General features: G+C 44.2%; 1 protein-coding gene across 1 annotated transcript in view; it reads right to left on the minus strand.

The window, feature by feature from the left end:
• Positions 1 to 111: 111 nt before the first annotated feature.
• The window catches only part of LOC118390675 (uncharacterized), an 88,140-nt gene continuing 63,441 nt past the window's right edge, over positions 112 to 24,810 (minus strand). Inside the window, exons 7-22 of the mRNA XM_052457516.1 lie at positions 22,487 to 22,646; positions 21,860 to 21,999; positions 20,383 to 20,509; positions 20,109 to 20,144; positions 19,803 to 19,924; positions 16,855 to 16,984; positions 15,424 to 15,569; positions 13,050 to 13,176; positions 12,716 to 12,751; positions 12,484 to 12,593; positions 12,131 to 12,257; positions 10,861 to 10,988; positions 10,475 to 10,598; positions 1,568 to 1,726; positions 1,206 to 1,365; positions 112 to 847 (exon numbers count right to left, since the gene is read on the minus strand). Coding sequence (XP_052313476.1) covers positions 747 to 847; positions 1,206 to 1,365; positions 1,568 to 1,726; positions 10,475 to 10,598; positions 10,861 to 10,988; positions 12,131 to 12,257; positions 12,484 to 12,593; positions 12,716 to 12,751; positions 13,050 to 13,176; positions 15,424 to 15,569; positions 16,855 to 16,984; positions 19,803 to 19,924; positions 20,109 to 20,144; positions 20,383 to 20,509; positions 21,860 to 21,999; positions 22,487 to 22,646 — 1,933 coding nt within the window. The 3' untranslated portion in view covers positions 112 to 746. The remainder of the gene's footprint in view (positions 848 to 1,205; positions 1,366 to 1,567; positions 1,727 to 10,474; positions 10,599 to 10,860; positions 10,989 to 12,130; positions 12,258 to 12,483; positions 12,594 to 12,715; positions 12,752 to 13,049; positions 13,177 to 15,423; positions 15,570 to 16,854; positions 16,985 to 19,802; positions 19,925 to 20,108; positions 20,145 to 20,382; positions 20,510 to 21,859; positions 22,000 to 22,486; positions 22,647 to 24,810) is intronic.

Here is a 24,810-nt window from a genome sequence, read left to right on the forward strand (position 1 = left end):
TTGCATTACTTTGGAGTGTATCCTCTGAAAATGTATTGAATGCTATACATGTCAATTTTCTCCCAATCAGCTCAATTTCTCAGAACCTTTTGAATAACAACCCACAGCAAGTGAACAGATATGACATTGACCTTTAATATTAATCACAGATTTAAAACGAAACATCTTTATTAATATACCATCAGTTTGCCTGAACTGTACACTCATCTTATCTTTATGGACATCCATTTTTGTATTTGAATACAGCTATTCCTGAATATCATACATATATATTAAGGTTCTGTGTTTACTTCAGTGAAATAACCAGATGCTCATTTAAAACACTCCCACTGAACACATTTGTAGCGGGCCAGTGACTAACCTTGGGCTAGCGGCAGTTAGTGGTGACATGACATCATGATGTTTTAAGGACGAGGGTAGCTTACAGCAACATTTCTTGACATCAGCAAAAAAAAAACGTTCCTCTAATTTGACATTTAATTCTTCCTCTGTGAGTTCTCAACTGTCTACAAATTAAGTGCCACACTGACATGTTCAAGTAGATAAAGACAATTGGATTCTGTATCAGCACTGCTGCAATGGTTTCTGGGTCCTGAGATCAAACAGAAAAAGACAGGAAATGAACACGATGCTTCTTGCTCTGTCGTCATGGACACGTGGGCCAGATAGCTGGGAGAAGTGCTCTGCCAGGATAGAAACAAACACTACATCTCCCATACTGTGCTGGGACACTTTGGCCGGACTTTTTATGAGGCTTTGAAATATTCTTCTACGTCCCAGAACTGTGTGGCCTGATCAGTGGCAAATTCATTGACGACCAGGTGGTCCCTCTTGAAACCCGTTCCACCTGAAAGACATTTCACAAATGGTTCCTTTTAGGCAATCTTTCTTCTACTGTGTCTTGGAGACAACTGTAAATAGGTTACAACCATGCTTTTTTCACCTAATGTATTTGTATAACTGGAAATACAGCATTTCATGGTTCTGGGAATAACCAATTATATACCAATACAATTTCTAGCTCTTTTCTGAGATGGCTCTGTGAATATGGTTGTTATGATCTCAAAATAGATCCTCCACTAAGTATAGCATACGGTAGTTGAGTTCAGCAGCAGTACACAACAGAAACCTGCTCTCCACTATTACAGTAGGCTCCTCTGTGTTTATCAAAGACCATACATTATAGTGGATCTCTATGGTCTCACCTCTGAAGTCCAGTACTAGTTTGTGGTTGAGATGGGAAGAGATGGTTCCGTTGTGGTTCAGGCTCCATCTCTGGTGTGTGCGTCCATGCTCCGCCCACAGGGCCACTCTGGCCCCAACTATTGCCTTCCCCCCGATCACTGAAAGACACGCCTTACTGGCCTACAGCAACACACATCATGTCAATATTATACACAGATACACACATTCTACAGTACACACACACACATGCACAGATACTTACCATAGCATAACATAGGGAAGAGGATCGCATATTTCCCAGAATATTCCCATTCTAGTTTTGCTTAAATGTTGAGACTTTACCTTTTTCTCTCCCCTAATGCATGCACAGGCACACACACACCTTGCAGCGGAGCAGCCCTCCAGTGAAGAGCCAGCGCTGGGTGTCCAGAGAGCAGGCCGGGGACAGGATCACTCCGGCTGGGGAGGAGTCGTCCTTGACACTCTCAGAGGTCAGCAGTGAGCCCAGAGCACGGCTCTTCACCTGTACATACAGCCTGGGCTGGAGGGAGACCACACAAAAAGCACACTGTACAGACTGAATGAGGATCAACAACTTTCACAGTATTTTATATAAACCCTTGGCAATGCTGCAGGGAAACTACATTGTTCACAAAAGGGAAAAACTAACTTATAACTTAAAATAACTGAAGTGGTTACCTAGCATTGGTTGTGTAGGTTTCGCCATTTGTATTGTACTCAAACTACACTGAACAAAAATATAAAAGTTTGTATAAGGAAATCAGTCATTTGAAAAATTCATTAGGCCCTAATCTATGGATTTCACATGACTGGGAATACAGATATGCATCTGCACGATATCTCTGTGCATTCAAATTGCCATTGATAAAATGCAATTATGTTTGTTGTCCGTATCTTATGCCTGGATGGATTATCTTGGCAAAGGTGAAATGCTCACTAACAGGGATGTGAACAAATTTGTGTACAACATTTGATAGAAATAAGTGTTTTGTCCGCATGGAACATTTCTGGGATCTTTTATCTTTTATTTCACTTCATGAAAAATGGGACCAACACTTACACGTTGCGTTTATATTTTTGTTCAGTGTACTTACTTTTGCAACAAATAATAATAACAGGTGCTATCCTACTGGTAGTTCCTCTAAGGACTGTGTAATGTGAAAACCACCATGTAACACAAGAGAGACAGTCCAGTCTAGAACTTTACATACTGTAGAGCTACATCATCAGTAATATAGCACTGCCATCCATGTTACACCGCATAGATGCATGCATGCACACACACAGCTTCAATAATAATACTGTGCCAGTCACACAACCCACTAACACAGTTACACTACAACAGTGTTTCCCAACTCTAGTCCTCAAGTACCCCCAACAGTACAAAAACACACACACATCGGAGGTTGATTTATTTGGCCCCCAACTTGCTAGAATCAATATTGTATATAACCTTTGTCATTTGTCCACCAATGTAAAGCTTATGGCCAGAAACCATGGTGTCTTCTTTGACCCTGACTTAAACCTTGGTGTCTTCTTTGACCCTGACTTAAACCTTGGTGTCTTCTTTGACCCTGACCTAAACATTGGTGTCTTCTTTGACCCTGACTTAAACCTTGGTATCTTCTTTGACCCTGACCTAAACCATGGTGTCTTCTTTGACCCTGACCTAAACCTTGGTGTCTTCTTTGACCCTGACCTAAACCTTGGTGTCTTCTTTGACCCTGACCTAAACCTTGGTGTCTTCTTTGACCCTGACTTAAACCTTGGTGTCTTCTTTGACCCTGACCTAAACCATGGTGTCTTCTTTGACCCTGACCTAAACCATGGTGTCTTCTTTGACCCTGACCTAAACCATGGTGTCTTCTTTGACCCTGACCTAAACCATGGTGTCTTCTTTGACCCTGACCTAAACCTTGGTGTCTTCTTTGACCCTGACCTAAACCTTGGTGTCTTCTTTGACCCTGACCTAAACCTTGGTGTCTTCTTTGACCCTGACCTAAACCTTGGTGTCTTCTTTGACCCTGACCTAAACCATGGTGTCTTCTTTGACCCTGACCTAAACCTTGGTGTCTTCTTTGACCCTGACCTAAACCATGGTGTCTTCTTTAACCCTGACCTAAACCTTGAGCTGCATGTAAAGAAGGTTGTCCAGTCCTGCTTTTATCATCTTAGAAATATAGCTAAAGTCAAGAATTTTATTTCATTCACTGATCTGGAGAAAGTTATACATGCTTTTATTTCCTCACACCTAGATTTCTGTAACTCTTTCTATACATAACTCAGTCAGAAATCACTCCATCATCTACAGTAAGATCAAAATGGCATGGGCTACTAGTCACTTTTAGAATAGATTTTAAAATTGTATTAATCACGTTTAAGGCAAGGCATGGTTTAGCCCATCCTATATTTCAATTTTTTTATCTCCCTACGAGCCAGAACATAACACTGTTGACCATTCCTAAGTCTAGGTATTTTATTAGGATCCCCATTAGCTGTTGTGAAAGCAGCAGCTACTCTTCCTGGGGTCCACACAAAACATGAAGCATGACGTAATACAGAACATTAGCAGACAAGAACAGCTCAAGGACAAAACTACATCAATTTTAAAATGGAACACGTGGCCTAGGTTGAAAACGAAGCCTAGGTTGAAAACTAAAGGAGACCGTGCATTTACCATTCGGTCTAGACTTTGGAATGGTCTGCCAGAGGAGATCAGGCTTGCAGATTCAGTGCCTCTTTTTAAATTCCTGCAGAAGATACAGCTTTATAAAGATGATTTCAATGTATGATTTTAATTAGCTATCTTTTTTCATTCTCCTTTCTCCTGTCATTGTTTTTCTGTTAGTACTTTATTATTTTATGTGAAGTACTTTCTTAATTGTATTGAATAGCACTATACAAATAAAGTTATTATTATATTATATATTATTATTTGATGATTAGTTGACAAGTTGAGACAGGTGTGTTTGTCCCGGACTACAATCAGCATGTGTACTGTTGGAGGTACTCGAGGACTGGAGTTGGGAAACACTGCACCACCACCTCCCACATGCACAAACCCCAATGGAATGTGAACATATAGATCTAGGGCAGTGTTACTCACTATTTTTGTAAGGGGGCCACTTTAGGTTGAGCCAATCATTCAGAGGGCCGCATAGATCTGTAATTTGTTGTACTTTTTCTTCCAATATTATCAATTTAGAGCAAAATCAGAGCAATAGAGCACATGCAATTGATCTTATGTATAGCACATCACAAATATATACTGATATACACTACCGGTCAAAAGATTAGCACACCTACTCATTCAAGGGTTTTTCTTTATTTTGAGTATTTTCTACATTGTAGAATAATAGTGAAGACATCAAAACTATGAAATAACACATGGAATAATGTAGTAACCAAAAAAAGTGTTAAACAACTCTAAATATATGTTATATTTGAGATTCTTCAAATAGCCACCATTTGCATTGATGACAGCTTTGCACATTCTTGGCATTCTCTCAACCAGCTTCATGAGGTAGTCATCTGGAATGCATTTCAATTAACGGGTGTGCCTTCTTAAAATACAATTTGTAGGGGGGTAAACAGAAGATAGCCCTATTTGGTAAAAGACCAAGTCCATATTATGGACCAAGCTCAAATAAGCAAAGAGAAATGTCAGTTCATCATTACTTTAAGACATGAAGGTCAGTCAATACGGAAAATTTCAAGAACTTTGAAAGTTTCTTCAAGTGCAGTCGCAAAAACCATCAAGCGTTGTGATGAAAGCACGTACCACTGCATTTAATCATGGCAAGGCAACTGGGTATATGGCCGAATACAAACAGTCTAGATATTCCCTCCATAAGGCAATCAAATAAGCAAAGTGTTAGTATAGAGAATGTGGAGTCACAATTCAACGGCTCAAACACGAGACTTATGTGGCAGGGTCTACAGACAATCACGGATTTCAAAAATAAAACCAACTCCATCGCAGACATCGAAGTCTTGCTTCCAGACAAATTAAACAACTTCTTTGCGAGCTTTGGGGACAATACAGTGCCACTAACGCGGCCGGCTACCAAAGACTGTGGGCTCTTCTTCTCCATGGCTGACGTGAGTAAAACATGTAAACATGTTAACCCTAGCAAGAATGCCGGCCCAGACGGCATCCCTAGCCACGTCCTCAGAGCATGCGCAGACCAGCTGGTTGGTGTGTTTACAGACATATTCAATCAATCCCTATCCCAGTCCTCTGTCCCCACATGCTTCAAGATGGCCACCACTGTTCCTGTTCCCAAGAAAGCCAAGGTAACTGAACTAAATGACTACGCCCCATAGCACTCACTTCTTTCATCATGAAGTGCTTTGGGAGACGAGTCAAGGATTATATCACCTCCACCCTACCTGTCACCCTAGACCCACTTCAATTTGCTTACCGCCCCAATAGGTCCACAGACGATGCAATCGCCATCCCACTGCCCTATCCCATCTGGACAAGCGGAATACCTATGTAAGAATGCTGTTCATTGACTACAGCTCAGCATTTTTTCAATATTTGTTTTATTTCACCTTTATTAAACCAGGTAGGCTAGTTGAGAACAAGTTCTCATTTACAACTGCGGCCTGGCCAAGATAAAGCAAAGCAGTGCGACACATACAACAACACAGAGTTACACATGGAATAAACACACATACAGTCAATAATACAATAGAACAAGTCTAAATAGAGGCAATAAATAGGCCATAGTGGCAAAATAATTACAATATAGCAATGAAACACTGGACTGATAGATCACGCTCAGCAGAAGATAAGTGTGCAAGTAGAGTTACCGGGGTGCAAAGGAGCAAAATAAATAACAGTATGGGGATGAGGTAGTTAGATGGGCTATTTACAGATGGGCTAAGTACAGGTGCAGTGATCTGTGAGCTGCTCTGACAGCTGGTGCTTAAAGTTAGTGAGGGAGATATGAGTCTCCAGCTTCAGTGATTTTTTTCAGTTTGTTCCAGTCATTGGCAGCAGAGAACTGGAAGGAAAGGCAGTCAAAGTAGGAATTGGTTTTGGGGGTGACCTGTGAAATATACCTGCTGGAGCGCGTGCTACGAGTGGGTGCTGCTATGGTGACCAGTGAGCTGAGATAAGGCGGTGCTTTACCTAGCAAAGACTTAGAGATGACCTGGACCCAGTGGGTTTGGCGACGAATATGTAATGAGGGCCAGCTGACGAGAGCATACAGGTCACGGTGGTGGGTGGTATATGGGGCTTTGGTGACAAAACGGATGGCACTGTGATAGACTGCATCCAATTTGCTGAGTAGAGTGTCGGAGGCTATTTTGGAAATGACATCGCCGAAGTCAAGGATCGGTAGGATAGTCAGTTTTACGAGGGTATGTTTGGCAGCATGAGTGAAGGATGCTTTGTTGAGAAATAGGAAGCCGATTCTAGATTTAATTCTGGATTGGAGATGCTTAATGTGCGTCTGGAAGGAGAGTTTACAGTATAACCAGACACCTAGGTATTTGTAGTTGTCCACATATTCTAAGTCAGAACCGTCCAGAGTAGTGATGCTGGACGGGCGGGCAGGTGTGGGCAGTGATCGGTTGAAGAGCATGCATTTAGTTTTACTTGCATTTAAGAGCAGTTGGAGGCCACAGAAGGAGAGGTATATGGCATTGAGGCTTGCCTGGAGGGTTGTTAACACAGTGTCCAAGGAGGGGCCAGAAGTATACAGAATGGTGTCGTCTGCGTAGAGGTGGATCAGAGAATCACCAGCAGCAAGAGCGACATCATTGATGTATACAGAGAAAAGAGTCGGCCCGAGAATTGAACCCTGTGGCACCCCCATAGAGACTGCCAGAGGTCAGGACAACAGGCCCCCCGATTTGACACACCGAACTCTGTTTGAGAAGTAGTTGGTGAACCAGGCGAGGGAGTCATTTGAGAAACCAAGGCTGTTGAGTCTGTGGATAAGAATGTGGTGATTGACAGAGTCGAAAGCCTTGGCCAGGTTGATGAATACAGCTGCACAGTGTTGTCTCTTATCGATGGCAGTTATGATATCGTTTAGGACTTTGAGCGTGGCTGAGATGCACCCATGACCAGCTAGGAAACCAGACTGCATAGCGGAGAAGGTACGGTGGGATTCTAAATGTTCGGTGATCTGTTTGTTAACTTGGCTTTCGAAGACCTTAGAAAGGCAGGGTAGATATAGGTCTGTAGCAGTTTGGGTCTAGAGTGTCTCCTGACGAGGGGGATGACCGCTGCAGCTTTTCAATCTTTGGGGATCTCAGACGATACGAAAGAGAGTTTGAATAGGCTAGTAATAGGGGTTGCAACAATTTCGGCAGATAATTTTAGAAAGAGAGGGTCCAGATTGTCTAGCCCGGCTGGTTTATAGGGGTACAGATTTTGCAGCATTCAACACTAGAGTACCCTCAACTCATCATTAAGCTTGAGGCCCTGGGTCTTGACCCTGCCCTGTGCAACTGGGTCCTGGACTTCCTGACGGCCACCCCCAGGTGGTGAAGGTAGGAAACAACATCTCCACTCCGCTGATCCTCAACACTGGGGCAAGAGTGCGTTCTCAGTCCCCTCATGTGCTCCCTGTTCACCCATGACTGCGTGGCCATGCACGCCTCCAACTCAATCATCAACTTTGCAGACGACACAACAGTGGTAAGCTTCATTACCAACAAAGGCGAGACAGCCTACATGGTGGAGGTGAGGGCCTTCGGAGTGTGGTGTCAGGAAAATAGCTTCTCACTCAATGTCAGCAAAACAAAAGAGATGATTGTGGACTTCAGGAAACAGCAAAGGGAGAAAATATGTTTTGATTTGTTGAACACAATTTTGGTTACTACATGATTCCATATGTGTTATTTCAAAGTTTTGATGTCTTCACTATAAATAGTAAAAAAGAAAAACCTTGAATGAGGAATCAGCAAAAAAACTTCGGAGTGAGGAATCAGCAAAAAAATATACGTCCTCTCACTGTCAACTGCGTTTATTTTCAGCAAACTTAACATGTGTAAATATTTGTATGAACATAACAAGATTCAACAACTGAGACATAAACTGAACAAGTTCCATAGACATGTGACAAACAGAAATGGAATAATGTGTCCCTGAACAAAGGGGGGGGTCAAAGTCAAAAGTAACAGTCAGTATCTGGTGTGGCCACCAGCTGTATTAAGTACTGCAGTGCATCTCCTCCTCGTGGACTGTACCAGATTTGCCAGTTCTTGGCGTGAAATGTTACCCCACTCTTCCATCAAGGCACCTGCAAGTTCCCAGACATTTCTGGGGGGAATGGCCCTAGCCCTCACCCTTCGATCCAACAGGTCGCAGACGTGTTCAATGGGATTGAGATCCGGGCTCTTCGCTGGCCATAGCAGAACACTGACAGTCCTGTCTTGCAGGAAATCACGCTCAGAACGAGCAGTATGGCTGGTGGGATTGTCATGTCAGGATGAGCCTGCAGGAAGGGTACCACATGAGGGAGGAGGATGTCTTCCCTGTATTGCATAGCATTGAGATTGCCTGCAGTGACAACAAGCTCAGTCAGATGATGCTGTGACACTCCGACCCAGACCATGATAGACCCTCCACCTCGATCCCAGTACAGAGTACAGGCCTCAGTGTAACGCTCATTCCTTCAACGATAAACACAAATCCGACCATCACCCCTGGTGAGACAAAACCGTGACTCGTCAGTGAAGAGCACTTTTTGCCAGTCCTGTCTGGTCCAGCGACGGTGGGTTTGTGCCCATATGCGACGTTGTTTTGCCGGTGATGACCTGCCTTACAACAGGCGTACAAGCCCTCAGTCCAGCCTCGCTCAGCCTATTGCAGACAGTCTGAGCACTGATGGAGGGATTGTGCGTTCCTGGTGTAATTCGGGCAGTTGTTGTTGCCATCATGTACCTGACCTGCAGGTGTGATGTTCGGATGTACCGATTCTGTGCAGGTGTTGTTAATTAAACGTGGTCTGCCACTGCGAGAACAATCAGCTGTCTGTCCTGTCTCCCTGTAGCACTGACTTTGGCGACTCACAGTACGGACATTGCAATTTATTTCCCTGGCCACATCTGCAATCCTCATTCCTCCTTGCAGCATATATATAATATATATATATATATGCCATTTATCAGACGCTTTTATCCAAAGCGACTTACAGTCATGTGTGCATACATTCTACGTATGGGTGGTCCCGGGGATCGAACCCACTACCCTGGCGTTACAAGCGCCATGCTCTACCAACTGAGCTACAGAAGGACCACAGCATGCCTAAGGCACGTTCACGCATATGAGCAGGGACCCTGGGCATCTTTCTTTTGATGTTTTTCAGAGTCAGTAGAAAGGTCTCTTTTAGTGTCCTAAGTTTTCATAACTGTGACCTTAATTGCCTACCGACTGTAAGCTGTTAGTGTCTTAATGACCGTTCCACAGGTGCATGTTCATTAATTGTTTATGGTTCATTGAACAAGCAAACAGTGTTTAAACCCTTTACAATTAAGATCTGTGAAGTTATTTGGATTTTTACGAATTACCTTGAAAGACAGGGTCCTGAAAAAGGGACGTTCCTTTTTTTGCTGAGTTTATATATATATATATATATATATATATATATTTTTTTTTTTTTTACAAATGTTAGCATTATTCTTCCACTTTGACATTAGGGTATTTTGTGTAGATCATTGACAAAAAAACACAATTAAATCCATTTTAATCCCACTTTGTAACAATAAAATGTGGAAAAATTAAAGGTGTTCGAATCTCACTGATGCCGTGCCACAGTAAAAATACATCTGTTTGCATGATTAATGCCTAGGCAAATACATTTTCCTGTGTCCTATCTGGGTTTGGATTTCAAAACAGTTAACTTAAACTAAGTTAGCAGTGTTATTAAAAGTCTTATTGAAACATTCACTGAAGGTTTTAAGGAAGTTATTCCAAAACCTCAAAATAACCTAGAATTTCTGTTCACAAAATGTTAATAAACTTCCCAGGAAAACTTTCAAGGAACTACAGTAAAATGTTCTCAGAAAATCCCTGCAGCATAAAAATGCATGTTCCCAGACAAGGCAACATGTTCACTTCCGTTCTCAGAATGTTTAAAAAACCTTCAGTATTACAGGTCAGGAAACATATAGCTTTATTCCCAGAACCAATAGGAAATGAAAAACATACGTTCCCACAACTTCCAAGGAACCAAATGTGCTAGATGGGAAATGACACTTAAGAGTGATTAGAGTGATTGTCAATTTTGTGTGTGTGTTTTACCTGTTTGAGGGGCCGTAAGGAGCCAATGGTGTCCCAGCCACTGTGCTCTCCCCACACAGGAAGCTCCCCTGGCTGCAGCAGCATCTGACAGCCCTTATAGTTACTGTATTCATACACCACCCACCTGCCAAAGACACACCCATTCAGCTGAAACAGAGCCATATTCATTAGGGCGCAATGCAGAGAAACATCTTAAAACGGAAAACAAAAATTAGCCTTCTTATTGGACAAGTTCAGGTCGTACCTCCCTGTTTCCCTTGTTTTCTTACTGAACATGACACATGTCTAAGGCCAAAGAAACCTATGTTCCTTCTCTATGTAGAGTGTCTGGCAGTAATGTTAGCTGTTCAGTGACATAAGAGATGACAGGCTATCTCTCTACTCACAGTCCACTGTGGACCTGCAGAGACTGGGTGAAGAAGTCCTTCATGTGCTCTGTGGGTGTCACAACAACCATCTTGAGGCCCTCATAGGAACCCAGAGAAAACAGGCTGATGGACGGGTCGGAGAAACTCTACAGAGGTAACAGGAAGGGAAGGGAGCCATCTTAGATGAGAATGCCATTGGATTTACTTTATTTATATGTTCTGTCCTTTTTCAATAAGTGCCTGCATTGAACTTTATTAGGACAAAATACACAATACATCCTTTATACCTATACCTATAAAGCAGTCCACACCCTTTGGCTGGAGTCATACTAGGACAAAAGTAGGACATTATGGGGAAAAGGTTGTCATTTGTGACACTCCAATGGTGGCTGAACGGAAACTACACTATTCTACACTACATTACCAAAAGTATATGGACACCGGCTTGTCGTACATCTCATTCCAAAATCATGGGAATTAATATGGAGTTGCCCCCCCCCCCCCTTTTGCTGCTAGAACAGCCTCCAGTCTTCTGGGAATGCTTTCCACTAGATGTTGGAACATTGCTGCGGGGACTTGCTTCCATTTAGCCACAAGAACATTAGTGAGGTCGAGCACTGATCCTGGGTGAGTAGGCCTGGCTCGCAGTCTGCTTTCCAATTCATCCCAAAGGTGTTCGATGGGGTTGAGGTCAGGGCTCTGTGCAGCCCAGTCAAGTTCATCCACACTGAACTCAACAAACCATTTCTGTATGGACCTCGCTTTGTGCATGGGGCATTGTCATGCTGAAATAGGAAAGAGCCTTCCCCAAACTGTTGCCTCAGAGTTGGAAGCACAGAATCATGTATGTCATTGTGTGCTGTTCCATTAAGATTTCCCTTCACTGGAACTAAGGGGCCTAGCTCGAACCATGAAAAACAGCCCCAGACCATTATTTCTCCTCTAACTTTACAGTGGGCACTATGTATTTGGGCAGGTAGCGTTCTCCTGGAAATGTGGCATCCTTTGACGGTGCTACTTTGAAAGTCACTGAGCTCTTCAGTAAGGCCATTCCACTGACAATGTTTGTCTATGGAGATTGCATGGCTATGTGCTCGATTTTATATACCTGTCAGCAATGGGTGTGGCTGAAATAGCAGAATCCACTCATTTGAAGGAGTGTTCACATACCTTTGTATATATAGTGTATTTATCACCATCTATTTACCATGGCATATAATACTGTTAAAACTGAATGTGTGCGCACATGTCTCATTTAGCTTGTTGAGGTCATGCCAGGTACACTCACATAGGGAATGGGCCTCAGTGATTTGACAGAAGTGGCCACACAGCCACAGGAAATGAGGTCGGGATAAAGGCCCTCTCCCAGGATGTACTGGTTTCCACAGCAACCCTCCTCATCAAAAAGCAGCCAGCTGGACGGGGCAAGAAGACCAGTGAGCGTGAGTAAGACAATAAGCATCATAGACATTGTTCAATGCCTCCCGTGACAACTACAATTAAAGATACATTGTGGTATGCCTACAGTAGAATACTGACAATCCATAATTAGCAACCTGTAAGTAAACCTGTAAGTAAAAAGGGGACATAACTCCACCTCTAGGATCAATACAGATCAAATAGTAGTCCTCCAGTACTCACCTTCCCCTGATGACTCTGAAGGACATGGGGGAGGCAGAGCCACAGTGCCCTGCCTCCCCCATGTACCCCTCACTCACTCCCCTGTAGTGGGGCTGGCTGTAGGCCCACAGCTGGAGACACAAAAGCACAACTTAGTACACACTTCACGGCTGGGTATCAATTCTCAGATTGCCCCTTTCCCTAGTCTCTTTTTGACAGGTGAACATAATGTTGTGTAATGATATATACATACCATGAACTTTGGTTCTCTGAGGCCATAAAGGTCCTGCTGTAATAATAAAAGTGTTTTGTCATATTTTCCAACATCTACACCATATATTTTCAGAGAGCCACATAGAACTACAAAGAAGAGACATAGGAGTGATTTCAAATCAAATCAAATTTATTTATATAGCCCTTCGTACATCAGCTGATATCTCAAAGTGCTGTACAGAAACCCAGCCTAAAACCCCAAACAGCAAACAATGCAGGTGTAAAAGCACTTTTCATCTGCATGTCACGCCTTTTGTCACTCTTATGTCAGTCTTATGGTCTATTCCTCTAATAGGCTACGATATGGAGCTCACCAATCGTATGGGTCGGATAGACTTGGCTGCTCCATGGTTGCCACCCCAGTGCAGAGTGGCAGGATGTTTGCCTTTCTCCAGTATGCATTGCTCTCCACCGAAGCATTTCTCGCTGTACGCCACCCATCTGAAACAGACCAGCCCAGAGACCATCAGCACCAGAGAGGCACAGTGAATAGTGAATGACAAAGTCATGTGAAACTTTGTGAACTTTAGTTTGTTGGGATTAGGGTTTCAAAGGGAGGGTATATTATGGGAAACTACCAGAAGGTTGGTAAGTTTCTTTGGAATTTGAACTGATGACATCTAGTGGCCTCTTTGGGTACTTAAACCATCAATTTAGTAAATATCATTGGGGTTAATATGAGGGTTTCAGCATGAAATATCCTTTATATATTTTTTTAAAACTCTTATTTGACTATATCTTTGTTGTAAATGTTTTGGTGCCAAACTGGTGGCAGTGGTGAAAAAGGTCAATAGTTGGAAGAGATGCAGAGTTAATTTCAAATTACACCTTTGTTGATTAGATACTTTTAAAATTCATTATTTAACCATATGTACTATCCACTAGAAACTAATGGACAATATGGACAAATATTTAAAAAATGAATACAAGTTATTCAAGATAAAATTACCAAAGTTACCATTAGTTTACTTTGGTAAATTAATGGTAGCTTTGCAATAATAGTTGGGATGCACCTCTATTAAGATGTTATTATGACTGGTCTTCTGCAAAGTTGTGGTGATTTCCATTTAACCCTTTACACTTGTGGGAATTGTCCATATGGAATTGGCCTATATTTCTTACAGAAGAAATATGAAAAGCATATGCATAAACATTGTAGCAATTCAAAGTGAACAGTTTGGAGATTATGGGAAAAATATTAGACCAAAGTTGAGGACACAACAGTTCACCTGACAAGACTAAATGCAAACATGTATACATTCAGTAACAGCATAAGAATATTTGTGGGAAATTTGGGGTAGGTGTAACATAAGCAAAAACAATACAAGGGTTTGAGTGAGAGGACTAACTGGTGTCTCCAAGTGAATACACACCTCTCCAAAGTGCGCACAGTTCCTACGAAACGTCAATGCACTTTTATGACAAAGAAGTCTGTTTTTGTGAGCTCTCCTAGCTGTGCTGTTGAGGAACTAAAACAAGCACACTTATAGTTGTTTTGTTTGGAACACAATCCTGCATCCCCGCCATCACACAATTACTATTGCTGTTAACGCAATCCAAAACGTCCCATTTTAAATCTCAATCTGGGTCAGGTGGGCATCATTTGAATTATTGTTCTATTGCCAACATGACTAGCTAAGTTATAAAATACGATCTTACAGTGTTAGGTTTCACAAGGCAAATCAGAGAAATAGATCGTAATTTTGCTGTGCATAGAAAGGAGCCATGAATGCATTCAGGTGCATGTTCCGCTGCTAATTTTCCACACAATAAACAAACATAGGCTCATTCAGTTCAGAACAACCCAGGGTATGAAGCTATGTCATCTTGTAGCTGTACATCAAACATAGTGATCATAAACTTTGACACTGTACACTGAGTGTACAAAAATGAAATAGACCGATCAGATGAATCCAGGCTATTACTATGATCCTGTATTGATGTCACTTGTTTAATCCACTTCAATCAGTGTAGATGAAGGGGAGGAGATAGGTTGAAGAAGGATTTTTAAGCCTTGAGACAACTGAGACATGGATTGTGTATGTGTGCCATTCAGTGGACGAATGGGAAAGACAAAATATTTAAGTGCCATTGAATGGGGTATGGTAGTAGGTGCCAGGTGTGTCAAGAATAGCAACGCTGCTGGGTTTTTCACGCTCAACAGTTTCCTTTGTATCAAGAATGGTCCACAACCCAAAGGACATCCAGCCAAATTGACTCAACAGTGAGAAGCATTGGAGTCAACATGGGCCAGCATCCCTGTGGAATGCTTTCGAAGCCTTGTAGAGTCCATGCCCTGACAATTTGAGGCTGTGCTGAGGGCAAAAGGGGGTACAACTCAATATTAGGAAGGTGTTCCTAATGTTTTGTACGCTCAGTTTTCTGATTTGGAAAAGTGAAGTACACATTTGGACTCACGGGTGTTGGGCTTCCTTTTATAACATCCAAGCTGTATTTATTATAATCCTCAACATCTCATCTTTCAAAATACATAGAGTCCTCTTCATTTACAGCATTCCGCTAACTCAGAAATGTGCAAAAGTTTCCCAATTAGCGGGAGGGTAGGGGGCAACTTCTTGTCGCATGCGGTGCTCAAGTTCAGAACGGCTGTCAGTCAAACCCCATACAGAACTGTGAAGCGCAGAGTTCCTGAATTGACCCCAACCTGGTCCTCTAATTGATACTCACACTCCACTCTTCACACAGAAGGTGGTGATCTTTTCAGTGGCTCCATCCTTCTCCAGATCAGGGACGTCCAGATCCAAAATGTCCCTTCTCCCAGCTCCAGGAGACCCAGTTTCCTCCTGCAGTGAGACTGAAGGCTCTATGAAGTCCTAACAATGGGAACCATGCAGAAGAGCTCACTGAGTAAGACTGCTTTATAAAATAGCTACAACAACTCTTACACTAATGTAGCCTAGTACAAAAACAGAGCTTACATGAAGAAATGTAGGTTGGTTAACTGTATAGCAACTAGCACCACTGTACAAACCATTTTTATCCAAATCCTATGAAGTTTCCCTTTCTCTTGTTCTTTCATGTTCAAGTAGCCTCAAACTGAAAAACTCTACAAGCTGCATTTACATAGCTGCTGCATTTAGCTCAGGTAGTTCATTCCGTAAGCACTATCCGTAGTGGGAGCTTTACAGAATGGCTGCTGGTGGCTGGTGATTACACAACAGTGTATAGTTGATCAAAAGAGTGGTGCTGCTAACAGCCAGAGGGCACTAGGGGTGGAGGAAACTGGAATGCTAATGAACCTGCGGTATGGTAGACAGTTAGCAATTAACTCTACCTGTTTAATCCTATTAGAAGCGTAGCCTATCCTAGCCAGGAGTTCGCTGTTAGAGCGTTTCTACTAGCTAATGCTTCTGACTGATACCAGGAGGCTAAAATAGACACTTAGACAGTGGTGAGGTGATGGAAAGGGAGTGGAATGGAAGTCTGCTGGGTGTCAACTGCGTCATACCGATGGTTAATATAAAACATTTGGCCTGGTTTCAAACAAAATGACTCTGCCATGCGCACGCACGCACGCACGCACGCACGCACGCACGCACGCACGCACGCACGCACGCACGCACGCACGCACGCACGCACGCACGCACGCACGCACGCACGCACGCGCACGCACGCACGCACGCACGCACGCACGCACGCACGCACGCACGCACGCACGCACGCACGCACGCACGCGCCACGCACGCACGCACGCACGCACGCACGCACGCACGCGCGCACGCACGCACGCACGCACGCACGCACGCACGCACGCACGCACGCACGCACGCACGCACGCACGCACGCACGCACGCACGCACGCACGCACGCACGCACGCACGCACGCACGCACGCACGCACGCACGCACGCACGCACGCACGCACGCACGCACGCACGCACGCACGCACGCACGCACGCACGCACACACACACACACACACACACACACACACACACACACACACACACAGAGAGAGACCCCAACACATTTCATTGACTTCCCTCATTCTTTCAAATCAAGAGTACGCTTTCAGGATTTGCACAGGTACACATACCCACATAGGCCACATATACTGAATGCATTGTAAATAACCATATTATTAAAATCCCGTTACTTACTGCCTGTAAGAAACGGAAAGAAAGCAGCAGAGGGTGATCGGCTCCACCCAGATCTGCACAGTCACTGTATTCTCCCTCCTCCAGTAAATACTGCCGTCCTGTGAAGTCCTCTCCAGTGTAGCCCACCCATCTGTCAAACACAGAGGTCACAGGTCAAACCACAGCTAAATACTCCTACCAACACAGCTTGAATAGGAGCCTGGGTGTCAATGATACGTTGGTGCTGATAACAGTGTCTGAGCGGTGGATATGCCACTTGAGTTAGTGCTAAGGAATGTTTGATTGATTTATTGTTTGGGTTTTTTGTGGTGTTACAATTGAAATGTTATCAGATGTCATGCGTACCAACCCTCTCTGTAACCAAACACCACACCAAAGCATGCGTACACACACACACACACACACACACACACACACACACACACACACACACACACACACACACACACACACACACACACACACACACACACACACACTTCCTGTTCTACATGGCATATGTTTGCACAGGGAGGGAGCTACATTTGCTCCATATGGCAGTAGAGGGAGCATTCCTGCGGAATTACATGACCAGTAGATTGTGAAACTGTTTGCAGCAGAATGACACACCTTGAACAGGGCTCCGGGCAGCCGAGCGGAAATGGAGGAAAACTCGCCTCCCTGCGGACCTGGCATCCTTTCACTCCCTCCTCTCTACATTTTCCTCCTCTGTCTCTGCTGCTAAAGCCACCTTCTACCACTCTAAATTCCAAGCATCTGCCTCTAACCCTAGGAAGCTCTTTGCCACCTTCTCCTCCCTCCTGAATCCCCCCCCCCCTCCTTCATCTCTGCAGATGACTTCGGCAACCATTTTGAAAAGAAGGTCCACGACATCCGATCCTCGTTTGCTAAGTCAAACGACACCGCTGGTTCTGCTCACACTGCCCTACCCTGTGCTCTGACCTCTTTCTCCCCTCTCTCTCCAGATGAAATCTCGTGTCTTGTGACGGCCGGCCGCCCAACAACCTGCCCGCTTGACCCTATCCCCTCCTCTCTTCTCCAGACCATTTCCGGAGACCTTCTCCCTTACCTCACCTCGCTCATCAACTCATCCCTGACCGCTGGCTACGTCCCTTCCGTCTTCAAGAGAGCGAGAGTTGCATCCCTTCTGAAAAAACCTACACTCGATCCCTCCAATGTCAACAACTACAGACCAGTATCCCTTCTTTCTTTTCTCTCCAAAACTCTTGAACGTGCCGTCCTTGGCCAGCTCTCCCGCTATCTCTCTCAGAATGACCTTCTTGATCCAAATCAGTCAGGTTTCAAGACTAGTCATTCAACTGAGACTGCTCTTCTCTGTATCACGGAGGCGCTCCGCACTGCTAAAGCTAACTCTCTCTCCTCTGCTCTCATCCTTCTAGACCTATCGGCTGCCTTCGATACTGTGAACCATCAGATCCTCCTCTCCACCCTCTCCGAGTTGGGCATCTCCAGCGCGGCCCACGCTTGATTGCGTTCTACCTGACAGGTCGCTCCTACCAGGTGGCGTGGCGAGAATCTGTCTCCTCACCACGCACTCTCACCACTGGTGTCCCCAGGGCTCTGTTCTAGGCCCTCTCCTATTCTCGCTATACACCAAGTCACTTGGCTCTGTCATAACCTCACATGGTCTCTCCTATCATTGCTATGCAGACGACACACAATTAATCTTCTCCTTTCCCCCTTCTGATGACCAGGTGGCGAATCGCATCTCTGCATGTCTGGCAGACATATCAGTGTGGATGACGGATCACCACATCAAGCTGAACCTCGGCAAGACGGAGCTTCTCTTCCTCCCAGGGAAGGACTGCCCGTTCCATGATCTCGCCATCACGGTTGACAACTCCATTGTGTCCTCCTCCCAGACCGCTAAGAACCTTGGCGTGATCCTGGACAACACCCTGTCGTTCTCAACTAACATCAAGGCGGTGGCCCGTTCCTGTAGGTTCATGCTCTACAACATCCGCAGAGTACGACCCTGCCTCACACAGGAAGCGGCGCAGGTCCTAATCCAGGCACTTGTCATCTCCCGTCTGGATTACTGCAACTCGCTGTTGGCTGGGCTCCCTGCCTGTGCCATTAAACCCCTACAACTCATCCAGAACGCCGCAGCCCGTCTGGTGTTCAACCTTCCCAAGTTCTCTCACGTCACCCCGCTCCTCCGCTCTCTCCACTGGCTTCCAGTTGAAGCTTGCATCCGCTACAAGACCATGGTGCTTGCCTACGGAGCTGTGAGGGGAACGGCACCTCAGTACCTCCAGGCTCTGATCAGGCCCTACACCCAAACAAGGGCACTGCGTTCATCCACCTCTGGCCTGCTCGCCTCCCTACCACTGAGGAAGTACAGTTCCCGCTCAGCCCAGTCAAAACTGTTCGCTGCTCTGGCCCCCAATGGTGGAACAAACTCCCTCACGACGCCAGGACAGCGGAGTCAATCACCACCTTCCGGAGACACCTGAAACCCCACCTCTTTAAGGAATACCTAGGATAGGATAAGTAATCCTTCTCACCCCCCTAAAAGATTTAGATGCACTATTGTAAAGTGGCTGTTCCACTGGATGTCATAAGGTGAATGCACCAATTTGTAAGTCGCTCTGGATAAGAGCGTCTGCTAAATGACTTAAATGTAAATGTAAATGTTGTAAAAACCTCAGTACAGGTAGCATTACAGAGTAAGTATGCAGCTTGGCATGAATGCACTTCCTTTCTCCCTACCTCACTCTGTCCATCACTCACTCACAAAAAACAAATGCATGTGAATTCCCAAACAAACCAAACCTTATTTCTCCATACAAATTGGGATGACATTTAACTAAGAGGGTCTAGAGATGCTCATTAATCTGAGTCTATGAGTGAGTCCTCATCTGTCTCCATCAGCTGTGGATGACAGGCAGGCGCAGACAGGAGGGAGGGCATTAACATGGACTCACACTCCACCAATGACCCGTAGCGACGACGCCCCCTTCAGCCCAGCCACAGCTCCCAGACTGGGGGTGTGGCCTCCCAGCTCTCTGCCCCGCCCCTGGAAGAGGGGCTGCTCAAACACCAACATCTAAACAAAAAAAAAACACACACAAACAAAAAACTATATCTCATGCACTTTCTAAATGAATTTACTTTCATTATCATTAATCATCATTGTGCAAATTGAAGGGATTATTTAACTGTATGAGATCGGCTGTTTACTGCAGGGGATAGTGGTTTATGCTGTACTTTCAATAGTGATAATGTCTTACCTTAGGATCCAGAGGTCTCCTCACTCTGAGCCCACTCTGTCAGAAAGACACAGAACATAAGAAACCAAACCTTGATGAAAATGAGGCCCAGACGTATATATTTCTGAGACTTTGAGACATAGGATTTCTTAAATTTAATGGGCTATGGGCCAATTTGGAAATTGATATAAACTCCTTTCCTGAGTGTACAGCATTGAAATGTAATTGGGCCCAAAACCGACCACAACCAAGCAGTGTCAGCCACCTCAGTGATGCCACCGTGGTGAACCCTTACCATTCTGAGGGGTCTCAGTGACCTCACAGTGGTGACCTGGGGATGACCAACGCCAGGTGTTGTGGAGCCGCCTGCTTCCATAACCGCATAGTTCCCATGGAAACCAGGGCTACAGTAGGCAAGCCAACTAAGGTGGAAAAACAAGACGAAGGCATTATCAATGAGAGGCCCAGGTAATCTAATCTCAATTGTTTGCTAAGCAGACTTTTGTGTTACAAGCATCGCGCGTCGCTGATATTGTTTTTAATTTACAGGTAAACATTGTCTATTCATGTGGCACCACATTTATGGACGCTGCTCAGTTCATTGCTTTATGCATGAAATGTATGCATGGTTGAATGCCTGATCAAACACAAATACTTCGTCCACAGTCATACTGTCAGTGTCACTAATCTCCACTACAATAGAAACCACTCATCTTCTCTGCGAGAAGAAAAATATTGTATTGAAAACCTGTAACTATGGAACAACAAAGATGGCCTGCATGCTCTTTCTCTTTGCCAATGACACGAGTGTGTGTTCAGTCTGTTGCATGTAGAATATCCTAGTTTATTCTTTAATGATAGGCAAGACATTGCAAGACAATGCAAGACAGTGCAAGTCAATAAATTGCAAGATACAGCTTTTGATTGCAGACAGATGGGCCTAATGCACAGTTCTGACTGTCTGTGGCCCTCCCCTCTCTCTCCTTCCCTCACTAGCTCGCTATGAAAGACGCAAGTGTTTGTGTTTTCGAAAGTACAGAAACGAATCAGTCTCCTCCTTTCCAAAAATTCGGAATCTTATATGACTGTGGTAGATAGAACTTCCTTGCGGTCATACACATGTAATAGGTCCATTATTCTGCATTGTGAATTGAGGTGGAATTTTGTGATTTTTTGAATCGTTTTAACGGAAAACCGATTTAAAAAGTGGCTGTTTAAATATTAAGCAAAACTGTACATTTGATGCTTCCCTAATTGCATCATACTTTGGCAGTCAAATTCCAATCCTAACTGTGGCTTTCTTCAACTATCAATATGGGTGTGTTAGTAAATAGATTTTACAGAGTCTGGTGACAAGGTCTTTATTGAAGAGTTACCATATTAACTACCTCACTACCTCCACCCTGAAGTGAGACATTATGAAACTTAATTTTAAGTGTTAATTCTGTCACTTCTATTACCACCCATAAACATTCCTGTACCGAATGTGTGTGCTTTATAAACACACCTGGAAATAACAGTTTAAGCAGGAAACTAGAGAGCTGGAGCTCAATGACTCAGCTGAGAACAATCCACCCAAATTCTGTTGAAACAATATGGACGTTGGTTGGCAAGGACACATCTCCTCAATGAGTCATTCCCCCCCGTTGTTTTAGCATTGTAAGTGCTTCCTATTTCAGTCTATATAGCCTGTAGCTACTGAAGCGCCCCCTCAGATAATGGCATTGAGATCCTCTACAGTTAGTTACCACTAACAGGATAGGCCTCCTCACCAGCCAGACTTGACAGTCAGGTTTGAGAGGTGGATAGGTCCACCACGTGTTCCCAAGCTGTCTGCTTCCGAGTTGAGACGGTCCGTGGCTCCTCCTGGCGCTCCAGCTGGAAGCAGATGGATTTCAGGAGTGCCGTCATCCTGAAGGGTGAAAGAGACACAACAACATTCCCTCAATATGTGGAGAGATTCCACTACACACAGCTCTATCAATCCTTCTCTATCAGGCCCCATTATAATGACTAAGGCTGAAAAATGGGAAGATAGAGGGGGAAATTGAGAGAAAAGGGGGAGCAGAGAGAGGATAACAGAGAGACTGACAAAGTCAGAGAAGAACGAGAGAGAGAGAGAGAGAGAGAGAGAGAGAGAGAGAGAGAGAGAGAGAGAGAGAGAGAGAGAGAGAGAGAGAGAGAGAGAGAGAGAGAGAGAGAGAGAGAGAGAGAGAGAGAGAGAGAGAGAGAGAGAGAGAGAGAGAGACCCTGGCCCTCTGCCAAAGCTTCTCAGAGAGGGAGTGATAGTCAGCCCTGGTAGGTCTAAATAAATGAACCATAGTCTCCCAATAGAAATGTTGGAGGGAAATCACTAATGGCGCATGGCACTGTAATGTCATGGTGATAAATATGCCAACCTTCACTAGTCTTCTGATGGAGCCGATGGTGATTGCGGTGGGCTTGTCCTCTGTCCCCTGGCTGGCCTGCTGCTGACCTGGTTGGTGGCTCAGTACTGTCTCCCCTTCTTCCAGCAGCATCCCGGGGCCCAGGAACCCCGGCTCCAGGTATAACAGCCAGCTACGACACAAACACACTGTGTGAGCACCCACTTCCATCTCTCCGTCGCTCTCATACACAGACTCTTTCTCTGTCTTTTTTTCTCTCCCACCCACTCAGCACAATAAGAGACGCCAGCCACCAACTGACTGCACAGAGTACACACAAACAGAGCAAGGGCATTGCCATGGAAACCAGGCCCCACCTTCCCTACTCCTTGGTGACAAAAAAAAAAAGAATGTATAAAATTACCCCATACCAGTACACACACACACCCAACACATGAACTATAACAGTTGATGATTAAAGTTACATGTTGAAGAGAAGATTACAGCACTGTGCTGACAGTAATGTAAATCAATCTGGCTCTCACCAATGTTTTTTTGTGTTTAAATATTAAATGCTGCTTTACTAATGCCCCTGACCTACAGGCCCACAGCACACAGTTGGGGGCTTCAATACTTCAATATCCCTGCTGAGACCTGGCCAGAATACTGCCTTTTATCTGAGGATAAACATGGCAACAGTCGACAAATATTGTAGATCCTGAAAATAACACAGCGGTGTGATATGTGCAGTGTAAACACCACTATTGTGTGTGTGTGTGTGTGTGTGTGTGTGTGTCGCCAATATTCCATAAATAATCTATGTGGATGGTCAGGAACTGCATCGAAGAGGTAAGAGTCTGTCTATGTTCACTCAGACAAACAGCCAGGGCTCTCCTAAATGGTTTAGTGCCTGGTTTTACCGATTATACATCCACCATGAGAGACACAGATCAATATCTCCTAATAGGATAGGCTGCTCGGGATGACGCCCAAGGAGGGAGGAAGCATCTCACGAGAAAGTCAAATCCCTCATAATTAGCATGTAAGAGAGTCTTTTTGTGGCTCACGGCATCAATGATGAGCTTGAACTGAATTTTTTTGAATGACCATCACTCTGGGTGTCCAGAATAGAGGTTGACCGATTAATCAGAATGACCGATTAATTAAGGCTCAATTTAAGTTTTCATAACAATCGGAAATCGGTATTTTTGGGCGCCGATTTTTTGTTTATTTAAAAAGAAAAAATTCATACCTTTATTTATATAGGCAAGTCAGTTAAGAACACATTCTTATTTTCAATGACTGCCTAGGAACTGTGGGTTAACTGCCTTGTTCAGGGGCAGAACGACAGATTTTCACCTTGTCAGCTCAGGGGATTCAATCTTGCAACCGCACAGTTAACTAGTCCAACGCTCTAACCATTGCACTCCACGAGTAGCCTGCCTGTTGCGCAAATGCAGTAGAAGCCAAGGTCAATTGATAACTAGCGTTAAACTTATCTTATAAAAAACAATCAATTATAATCACTAGTTATAACTACTAATCCAGTTTAGCAGGCAATATTAACCAGGTGAAATTGTGTCACTTCTCTTGCGTTCATTGCACACAGAGTCAGGGTATATGCAACAGTTTGGGCTGCCTGGCTCATTGCGAACCAATTTACCAGAATTTTACGTAATTATGACATAACATTGAGGGTTGTGCAATGTAACAAGAATATTTAGACTTAGGGATGCCACCCGTTAGATAAAATACCGAACGGTTCCGTATTTCACTGAAATAATAAAAGTTTTGTTTTCGAAATGATAGTTTCTGGATTCGACCATATTAATGACCAAAGGCTCGCATTTCTGTGTGTTATTATGTTATAATTAAGTCTGATTTGATAGAGCAGTCTGACTGAGCAGCAGCAGGCCCGTAATCATTCATTCAAACAGCACCTTCGTGCGTTTTGCCAGCAGCTCTTCGCAAGCACAGCGCTGTTTATGACTTCAAGCCTATCAGCCTAATGGCTGGTGTAACCAATGTGAAATGGCTAGCTAGTTAGCTGGGTGTGCGCTAATACTGTTTCAAACGTCACTCGCTTTTAGATTTGGAGTAGTTATTCCCCTTGCGCTGCAAGGGCCGCGGCTTTTGTGGAGCGATGGGTAATGATGCTTCAAGTGTGGCTGTTGTGTTCCTGGTTCGAGCCCAGGTAGGGGCGAGGAGGGGGACGGAAGCTAAACTGTTACACTAGCAATACTATAGTGCCTATAAGAACATCCAATAGTCAAAGGGATATGAAATACAAATGGTATAGAGAGAAATAGTCCTATAAATACCATATTAACTACAACCTAAAACCTCTTACCTGGGAA

The sequence above is a fragment of the Oncorhynchus keta genome, chromosome 11 (assembly GCF_023373465.1).
Source record: "Oncorhynchus keta strain PuntledgeMale-10-30-2019 chromosome 11, Oket_V2, whole genome shotgun sequence".
Classification (NCBI taxonomy): Eukaryota; Metazoa; Chordata; class Actinopteri; order Salmoniformes; family Salmonidae; genus Oncorhynchus; species Oncorhynchus keta.